Source organism: Malaya genurostris, chromosome 3 (assembly GCF_030247185.1).
Source record: "Malaya genurostris strain Urasoe2022 chromosome 3, Malgen_1.1, whole genome shotgun sequence".
NCBI lineage: Eukaryota > Metazoa > Arthropoda > Insecta > Diptera > Culicidae > Malaya > Malaya genurostris.
Window position 1 is genome coordinate 122,897,952 of NC_080572.1, and position 10,703 is coordinate 122,908,654.

Genomic DNA, 10,703 nt, shown 5'->3' on the forward strand with positions numbered 1-10,703 from the left:
CATTGCTTAATGCAGTGCGACGCCCAGCGGCTCGTCGTTATCATTCAGCTACGATGAAATTCGCAGCTGGAGTGTATCTAAATGGACCTCGTACTTACCGGTATACAAGAAACTCAAAGCAAATAATGTTACCACACAAAAACAGTGTATACAATTTTAATCGAAACATTCGTTTAAAGCCAGGGTTGGACGGAGCAATCTTGAATCGAATGAAAACTAAAATTAAGTGGCTGCGAACTAAACAGAACAAATCAGTAATGATCTCCCTAGGTGGAATGTCTGTTAAATCAGAACTGACTTATTGTGCTAAGTCCGACACGTTCTATGGATTTTCGGATTACGGCATTGTAAAGAAGGTCGAAAGGAATGATCCTACAAAACTGGCAACTCAAGCAGTTGTAATAATGGTCTCTGGGATATACAGTAGATTCAAGCAGGTGTGTAAAATAATTATTTATACAACTTGTTTTGTTTTAATTTTAGTTCCATGAATTTTATCTTCAGCCTGTTGGATATTTTCTTGCTCACAATACCCTTGGAAGTGAAATTCAAATGAAGCTCACAAGAAAAAGTATTATTGCTATTCGTGATACCGGACTCATACCGATAGCTCTGGTGATGGACCAGTCTACAACAAATCAAAAAATGATTCGTGAAGCTGGCGGAACTGCTGAACACCCAATAATACAAGTTGACAACGAAAATATAGCCGTTATGTTTGATCCACCTCATTTGTTGAAAAATGCACGAAATGCACTTTATAAGTACAACGCTGTATTCGAAGACCAGATAGCCTCATTTAATCACATCAAGCTTCTTTTTGAAACTGATGTGGCATCCACGTTGCGTTTAGCTCCCAAACTTCTTTATAAAGCTATTCAACTTCCACCGTTTTCGAAAATGAATGTTTCTATAGCAACACGTACGTTAAGCGAATCATGTGCTATTGCCATTCGACATTATGTGGAAAAAGGATCACTACCAACAGCAGCACTACAATCAGCGTCTTTTATCGCACTCCACGATAAACTATTCGATACATTCAATTCGAAAGAACGTTAAGTGAATTCAATTGGCAAGGTAAATGGAAATATTGTTATTTTGAAACCAACCTATCTAGACCAGATCTATGCAAGCTAACATTATTAAAAAATCATTCAAAGTTTCGATCGAGCAGTGGTTCTAGTTTGCATTCAATATATGACAGAATACCAGTTGTCCTAACCACATTTATTACTTCAGCCTTACAGAACTCCAATAACAGACAATTCTGTGCATCTTAAATTTCTAGAGGAAACACAACGAGTCTTCAAGACAATGTACTATACTGTAAATACGTGCTTCAACATTAAAACAGTAAAAAAAATTTGGGCCTATTCGAACTCATTACTTATACCAAATATATTAATTTTTTTCAGGCAAAAAAATTGTCCAGAGCACTAACTAGTGCCCAAAATCGTCCGGTATACCTTAAAGGTTTTATAGAGAACATCAACGCTTTGAAGTGGATTTGGAACACGCTAAATGAACAATACAGCTGCAATTATCTATGCACAAACCCACTGTGCCAGGACTGCTTGGAGAACTGTTTTTTCTGAAATTCGACGCCGTTGTGGGTTTAATGAAGCTCCTAATGCTTTCCAATTTTGCACTGCATTTAAATATGCCATGATATCATCCAGTAAATCACGTAACATCTCCAATGATGGTATGAATTGTGAAACTTTCACGGCGGTGTCAAACACTCCCACATTTGATTTCGAACCATTAAATGTTGATGCACCCTATCAGTTCCTCGCGAAGGACATAAACGCATTGATATATATATCATTGGAGCAGCAGTTCATAAACTGCCTCATGCAAGATGTCGTTCAGTGTTGAAAATTGAACAGGATAACGCTTCCTCGCATAATGAAGATTACGCTTTTTGCTAATTAAAATCTCAATTTTCTTTTCGTCAGATTAACATTCCTAACAACAAACTGTATGATATTGGGTTAGTTTCATTTGCCGTATTTAAACAAAAATTGAAGAAAAATTTATATGAAAATAGAAAACATGTTAAATTGCGAATGAAACAATATGTCAAATACGAAAGCTTCGGAACCTCAGTTTGCAAATCATGTTTTACCAAATTAATGGATTGTATTTTTAATACGTTTATTAAGGGATTTTTAAAAGAGACTCACTTCAGGAACAAAATAACAGCGAATAATAAGCGTCGGCAGAAACGCAACCGCAAAGCTGTTTGCATGAATTTGTACGAATTTATTTAGAAAGCTCCCGTACTCTTGTTAATTAATAAAAATACAATGAATTTGTGCGCATTTTTACTTATTTTATATCTAAGCTCTTCCATCTGAAAAGTACGACTGAAAACATCGATACCGAATTCCTAAAATTGAAAATTAACGTCGATCTACTGATCTTGCTTGTCTCCTTGCCTATTCGCCCTTATTCTGAATAACGTCGTATCGGTTTTTCGCTCGTATTTCATTTGTATTCCCCATAACGCTAGCAAAATCAAAGGTAGCTATGATTCGATCGAACCACATTCATCAATACGTCGTTATTCAGAATAAGGGCGAATATCTAAAGATTTTACGAAAGGTTCAATCCTAGTACTCGTTCTCTACGTACCAAATCCGCCATTCAACACAGGTTCTTATTGTGACATTCAGATCTTTATATACAATCCGATTCTGTATTCCGATCGAATCGGAATATTTAAATCGAATTAAATTTGTAATCTGTATTTCGATTGAGTTCGAGTTTTTCATACAACATTACTTGCGTTTAATGATATCGGGAGAAACAAGTAATTGGTAATAGTGTTGCTAATATAGCTCATCTTGATAATTTTTCTTGTCATATGAATGTTACACTATTCTCCAATGTACAGTTATTTGCATTCGTAATGGCTTGCGTGTTTGATGGAAGTGATTCTTCTGATGAATTAGATAACGGGAACTGGATGTGAATTGTGATGAAATCCTTCGCCATGGAATATTATCATTCAAAATAAGATTGACGTACACTGCCATAGTCGGTTTGAAAACGGTAGGCATCGGATCGCCATTGGTAAAAAACAGTTTCGGTTTATTGATTTTTATGCAATGTAGTTTCCATTCGAGGAACAAAGAGCCGGAATGCTTTCGAGTTCTGTCAACTGCAGTGAATTTGCGATTCAGTGCATATTGTTTGCTTTGTAACAATCAATCCAACCAGCTTTATCAGCCTGGAAAAAAATCAATCTAAATCATTAAATCACAAATTGATTATTGAAAATCACCTCCTAAGCATCTACTCCACAAACATGTTACTAAATGTTGGATATTCGATTCGATTTTCCAACTACTGTGGAAAGAAAATTTGTGCTATAGAAAAATAACCTCTGTTATCGTTCCGGAACGAAGAGGAACGTTCTGAAATATTGAGGCTGTGACCGAGGCGAACAGTCGAGTAGGTGGCAGTAGTGAGCCCAACGTACAGCAAATTTAAAATTTACACAGGAATTTGTTCGAGCCTGTATATCTGTTATCTGTGGTTGTACTTATAAAGTGCATTTCGTGCATTTTTCAACAAATGGGGTGGATCAAACATAACGGCTATATTTTCGTTGTCAACTTGTATTATTGGGTGTTCAGCAGTTCCGCCAGCTTCACGAATCATTTTTTGATTTGTTGTAGACTGGTCCATCACCAGAGCTATCGGTATGAGTCCGGTATCACGAATAGCAATAATACTTTTTCTTGTGAGCTTCATTTGAATTTCACTTCCAAGGGTATTGTGAGCAAGAAAATATCCAACAGGCTGAAGATAAAATTCATGGAACTAAAATTAAAACAAAACAAGTTGTATAAATAATTATTTTACACACCTGCTTGAATCTACTGTATATCCCAGAGACCATTATTACAACTGCTTGAGTTGCCAGTTTTGTAGGATCATTCCTTTCGACCTTCTTTACAATGCCGTAATCCGAAAATCCATAGAACGTGTCGGACTTAGCACAATAAGTCAGTTCTGATTTAACAGACATTCCATCTAGGCAGATCATTACTAATTTGTTCTGTTTAGTTCGCAGCCACTTAATTTTAGTTTTCATTCGATTCAAGATTGCTCTGTCCAACCCTGGCTTTAAACGAATGTTTCGATTAAAATTGTATACACTGTTTTTGTGTGGTAACATTATTTGCTTTGAGTTTCTTGTATACCGGTAAGTACGAGGTCCATTTAGATTCACTCCAGCTGCGAATTTCATCGTAGCTGGATGATAACGACGAGCCGCTGGGCGTCGCACTGCATTAAGCAATGAATCTTTTACTATGGGATTAACCTCAGCCAATTCCCCGAGCATTTTTCTATCAGATTTTTGTCTTATGATTTTTTTATCTTACTTAATAGCTTAATTGAAATACGTTTGCTTCGATTGATCATTTTTAATCGACGATTGCTGGTTTGAATAGATACAAAAAGCCGACGACGAACGGACTTAAGCTTAACCTTAAGGATTTTAATAGTTTTCTTTTCATTTTGTATACCATGTTTCCATCTTTTAGTTTTATTCCACGATTCGCTGTCATCGTTGAACGTGTTTTTATGGTTTTCATACATCGATATATTTTTCATAGTGTTATCATTGGCAACTTGTTGAACTTGGTCATATATAGAATGACAAGAAGCCTCAAGACCGTCTGTTTTACTGGTTAATACTTCCGAAAGCTCGTTGTTAATGGTGGTTTTCTGTAACGAAGGTAACTCTGTGGCAATTTGTTCATCATCCAGAATTTCTTCTTTGACAATGTCAATGTCATGAAAACAATCAGTTGACAAAAACTGTATTGACTTTTAAGCTTTGAGATTTATATCTTCATTTTTTAATAATGTATAATAATTATCGCTATGGCACACTATTGACAAGAAAGAGTCTGCGAGAATCTGGTCATTATTTAGTTTTTCATTTTCAATGTACTTCTGATCCCACAATTTTATTTCAGGGTTTCGATCCTTGTTTTCGAAAATCATCTTTGGTGTAATATCTTTACTTCTGTTTACAAATCCCTCACAGGTTAACGGTACCGCACCAAGCGTCAATCTACAATTTATATTATTCTATTAAAATATACACAGGAATTAACATTGAAGTACTTACCCTTTATTTTTCCTATCAATATTTTTGAATGCAGTTGGTGCAAAATGGTTAGAGCAGATTTTTCCCATTCGAAAAGCTTCGGCTCCGTTCGTTTCAAAAACATGAGTTGCTTCGGGAGAGCAACATGCCTTTACCCACAAAGAACACCTAAGAAATAGATTTTTATTATGCAATTCAATGCAATTCAACTCTACAATAATAAGTTACTTACAGTTTATTGTTTTCGGAAATTTTAAAAACGAAATATCGTCACTGCGGCTACAGCTGCTCTCGCGATTTCCACAAGTATAAAATTCACATTTCCTTCCCATGTCTTTTGATTACCATGTCACAGAAAACAACAAAATCTAATAACGTTAAATTCAATAGCAGAACAATCACGACGATTTGACATGTGATATTAAGCTACATAAAAACAAATTGGCTTGATTGAAATCTGACCCCTGGAACACATAATGACAAACAAATTGGCGTGATTGAAATCTGACCCCTGGAACACATATTGGCGATCGCGGCGACATCTGCAAGTGTTCGCCACACTGAAGAGCAAATTTTACACATAGCCCATATGTGAGCCTGTATATCTGTTTTCTGTGGTCGATACTTCGCCTTTATCCATCGAAGTTCGATAAGTTTTTTTTTTTCATCAAAATATTTTAAGCAAATTTCAAGCTTCGTCTGTAGCCACCGAAGCTCCATATAAGCAAATTCCAATAGTACTTTTTTTTTAATAGTTCCGATACACGAAAAGCATTGTTTCATCCATTACTTACTTTCTGGGAATCACTACTGCGCCATTGTCGTGAATCGCCGTGCCCTCTCTGTCCAGATGCTGCTGTTGGATGGTTTGGTCCCTCTTTGTTTCCGTCGGCCGTTTCCTTTTTGGCTGTTTTCCCGTATCGTCGCATTTCCGTGAATCACAACCGCTGTCTTCGTAGCTCGCCATAATGCTGCCGTGTAGCTGATCCCAAGTGTTGCTGTTGTCCTCTCAGGTCCAATAGATGGTTTCCAGTTAGATGCTGCTGCTTCAAAATTATCCGCAAGAATGCCCGTTCCAGTTGAAACACACAATTTTTTATAGGCAAGCTGCCCTATCGGCATAATAGTTGTTCCTCGTTCAATTCAGGTAGAAACTAGTTCACTGCTACAAGGAAGAGAGAGAAACTAGATCTCGCTCTGTCAATTTAGTGCACGGAAAAGATTTGTACCGTTTTGTTTTCGGATGACGATAAGACATTGTTTTGTTTTAGTTATTTTATTTCTCTTCTACAGTTACGTCGTGGAAGTAGTAATTATTACTTTCAAATCAATTTTCCTCTGAACCTATTTTTGATTCTGATATCAATTTATACTATTGAATATATTGAATATATATAAAAATCGTTGTAAATGACTACTGCTGTTGGAAATTCTCGGTTAATTTTTCAAAAGGGCGTATAAGCAAGTGACAGTTTCTCTTTGTTTACTTTCTCTTCTATTAATTACCTAGCGGTTCCCACGTTTATCACTCAACTCTTTGCATGAAATGATACCCGAAACTTTCGACTTTCAAACAGAATAGTTATATGAAAGAAAATATTTTTAATCACATCACAATCATCGAAAGAGAGAGTGATAAAAGAGAAACTGTCACTTGCTTATACGCCCTAATGAAAAATCAACCGAGAATTCTGAAGAAGAATCTTATCTTAGTTTCTTTTTTCATATACGGATGTCACTACCCGCATAGCGTTTTGGCTACCTGGGCAGCCATGGCCACCAGACGGCTACCAAAGTTGATTCAGTGACGGTTGTCGAATCCTATTTGACAAAACAATGTCGCCTGTATCTAAGTTAGCCGAGCGTTTTTATCTTCTCACCTTCGCTGAAAATGTCAAAGATTTCAATGTGGAAAAATCCTGGTGGATACGGTTGTATCGTTTGAGTTGTATAACTGCCAGCGGTGAGGCAGTCGGTCACCAGAATGTCTGCCAGCTATATTTTTCCAGCTGGCAGCGTTTAGTCAGCCGTCTGGCAGCCATGCGTATGCGGGTACCGGTACCCGCATACGCATGGCTGCCAGATGGCTGACTAAACGCTGCCAGCTGGAAAAATATGGCTGGCAGACATTCTGGTGACCGGCTGCCTCACCGCTGCCAGGAATACAACTCAAACGATACAACCGTATCCACCAGGATTTTTCCACATTGAAATCTTTGACATTTTCAGCGAAGGTGAGAAGATAAAAACGCTCGGCTAACTTGGATACAGGCGACTTTGTTTTGTCAAATTGGATTTGACAACCGTAACTGAATCAATTTTGGTAGCCTTCTGGTGGCCATGGCTGCCCAGGTAGCCAAAACGCTATGCGGGTAATTGAGTTTTTCGACAATATGTCAAATGGTATTTCGACTTTCGGCGAAGTTTCCTTTTATTTCTCGCGTCAGTAAATGTCAAAGTTAGCTGGAAAGTTATTGTTCTTCATCTTTATAATTAGAATTGCGGTGATATATATTCGGTTATTAATGCCTAATAAAACTGTTGTTCTTTGAAATGTCGCCAAGTTATATGAATACTATTGACACTCAATTTTATTTATTTCTTATATACGGAACTCGAGCTCTGAATCCAATAAATAAATCCTGTGTTCTCACGCGAATGCAAGAAATCGTGTAGGTTAGTGTCATTTTGGATTATCTTCGCAATACTGTTTCATAAGACGCCATATTAATGTTGATTGTTGTGCATTAAAGTTGTTTACATCTAGGAAAATTTCTTAATTCTTGGACAGTTTTGTACTGCAATTAAAAATAGTGCACTTGTTCAGGATATTACGAACAGAACTGTGAAGTGAATTTTATGTGAACGTATAACAGTTTTTCTCGAATACTGAAAACGGAGCTTCGCGATGGAGCTAAATTTGATGAAAAACCTAGAGTTGGATAAAATTTGTCGAATATGTCTAGCTGTGAAAAAAGAAATGCGTCCACTATTTGGAGAAATGGTAGCGGAGATGCTAATGGAAATTGCTAAGATACAAGTATGCATTATAAGGTTTTTGCTTTTCGAATATGTAATTGTTCTTAACAATCGACTTTCTTGTAGATTGAGCAAATGGACGGCTGGCCGGACAAAATATGTATCCAGTGCATTCACCAGGTTAGTCGCTGTCATGCTTTTAAAACACGCGTTGAAAAATCAGACAGCACTTTACGTCAGTATATCAAAGGAATAACTGTAGTTGTGGAGGAACAGATGCCTAAGGAACTCACAATTGATGTTCAAAGACAACAAATAACGCCGCAGAAAATTCAACAAATACAGCCAGTAAGAGGATTAAACTAGGTCTGAGAATGACTTAAATTGCATTTACTCATATTTTTTCAGGCTCAACAGATTCAAGAGATTCACATTCAGCGCACTGATATCCCGACAATTGCTGAAGCAGCTGCTCCGACAATGATACTAACCAATGCACAATTGCTGAACGCTGGGGCGCAAATTATTAACGCAGGTCATTTGATAACAACCGCGTCTGGTCAGCAGATTATTCAGGCACCACAATATCATGCTGCACAGCTTGGGCAATTTATTCAGGGGCCAAATAATACCATACAAATGATCACACATGGAGCAGCACATCCACAAATATTGCAGATACAGCGAACGGTGGATGATCGGTGTGAAATAATAGTACAACCAGAGATGCAGGAACAGCAGTATTACGACGAAAACAATGGTAAATATATATATTTTTATGGTTCTGCATAGTATGACCATCCAAGAATTCGATTGTAGTGATTTCCGTGAACCAAGTTCAATCCGTCCCTATGATGATGGCAGCTCCTACAGCTACAATTCATCAGCACCATATAGCACAGCATGCACTCCAACAACAGCAACATCAACAACATCATCATCATCAACAACAACTTCATGAACAGATACAGCATGAAGACGATGTGGAAGAATCTCTCATAAAGGATGGCCAAGAATCTGATTTCGGCGATCAAGAAGATGATCAAGCAGACAACGATGAATTGATAGAAGAAGAATTACAAGATGATGATGAAGCGGACGCGGAAGCCGAAGTAGAAGCAGAAACAGAAGCAGAGGCGGTGGAAGAAGAATTGTATATATCTGATTGTGAATCAGATGATGGCGAGAAACGGTTAGGTAATGAAATTGGCGTGCAAACTTAAACTAGAAAAGTTATACTTATCATTTGAATTTTGCTATATTTTTCCAGCTGAATTTATGGCATATCAAACTTCCTGTCCAAGCCCCGGGCGATATTTATGTAATTTATGTCGCAAAGAGTTTACTCAACCTAAGTGGCTGCAAACGCACATGTCTTCGCATTCGAATTGGCTGAAGGTAACGTTTAAGTACTCATGTTTCCGTTTGTCAAATTTCGTTCTGGAATGCATAAAATTTATCACACAATATTTTTACAAAAATATTTTATCAAATTTTATCAAGGGCGAATTACAAACTTTCAGAAAATTTAATTGATTGAAGTACAATTTTTCTGACAGGCAAACTGCAAGAAGCAACCAGAATGCGACATTTGTCACAAAAGTTTTCGAGGCCCTGGTATGTTGCGGATGCATATGAAAACACACGAGGTAAAATTACTTTACTTATTAGAAAATTGGCGACAACCCTTACGTTTCTATTCCAGAAAGCCGATAAACTTCCTACTTGCTCAATTTGCCAGAAAGAATTTAAATCCAAATCAATTCTATATCGACATCGACAAACGCATTTTGAAGTTGGTATCTGTTAAATTTTTCCAAATATACGGATCTCATTCATTTTGAATTTCAGAAAAACTTCGCATGTACGTTGTGTGACAAGCGGTTTAGTTCAAATTATCAGCTAAACATTCATGTCCAGCGACACAGGAAACAGAAGCCTCACAAATGCCCTCATTGTGATAAATCGTTTTATAGTGCGTCCGATTTGAAGGTTGGTTACCACAATAAACGTGTAGTTTATATGATAAATATTATATCCCTTTTTATTTTTACAGGTGCATGTTAATCAGCATCTGGGCATCAAAGTTATCCAAATAAAAAAAATGTCGACAAATAGCTAATCCATGCAAGGACTTTGTACCTAAACAAGCTGAGAAACCGTTCCAGTTAAGACCACTTCTAATAGGAGTAAAAATACAGAAAATATTTATAGCGCAATAGTTTCCTTCTAGATTTTTACCGGTCCAAGAGTGGTAGCTAAAATATAATAATTGTAAATATTTGTGTTTCGATAGTGACCGTAATTTAAAATTTCTTGTACATAAAATGTATTAGTTAACTTAACAAACGTACGCTTTGAAAATCAACGGATTTTACTGTAGATAATACATCGCTCGTGCAATGATTTAGTTAGTTTAAGCATCTAACTCTTGCCGGAGATATGGATGCAGTATTTTAAGGAATTTAGTCACTTTTTCCTGACTAAAATAGTGCATTAACTATGAGTTTGGTTAAACACAATTCGTTGTACTTTCAATATTTATTTTATATTAAAATATATATTTTATTCGATTGCTTCAATAAACATA

General features: G+C 36.7%; 1 protein-coding gene and 2 long non-coding RNA genes across 3 annotated transcripts; 2 read left to right on the top strand and 1 right to left on the bottom strand.

The window, feature by feature from the left end:
• The first annotated feature begins 287 nt into the window (after positions 1-287).
• LOC131438758 (uncharacterized) lies at positions 288-2,649 on the top strand. The gene is made up of 4 exons (XR_009230985.1): positions 288-437; positions 505-1,080; positions 1,243-1,356; positions 1,419-2,649. It is a non-coding gene; the product is annotated as an uncharacterized LOC131438758 (long non-coding RNA).
• LOC131438757 (uncharacterized) lies at positions 2,645-5,696 on the bottom strand. The gene is made up of 5 exons (XR_009230984.1): positions 5,367-5,696; positions 5,156-5,302; positions 3,881-5,098; positions 3,293-3,813; positions 2,645-3,238 (listed from the first exon to the last, which is right to left on the bottom strand). It is a non-coding gene; the product is annotated as an uncharacterized LOC131438757 (long non-coding RNA).
• A 1,902-nt stretch (positions 5,697-7,598) lies between these two features.
• Positions 7,599-10,703, top strand: LOC131438249 (chorion transcription factor Cf2). The gene is made up of 9 exons (XM_058608122.1): positions 7,599-8,174; positions 8,240-8,461; positions 8,522-8,873; positions 8,933-9,310; positions 9,384-9,511; positions 9,673-9,762; positions 9,819-9,908; positions 9,965-10,105; positions 10,170-10,703. Exons 1-9 carry the CDS (start codon positions 8,043-8,045, stop codon positions 10,233-10,235), a joined length of 1,599 nt encoding a protein of 532 aa, XP_058464105.1. The 5' UTR covers positions 7,599-8,042; the 3' UTR covers positions 10,236-10,703.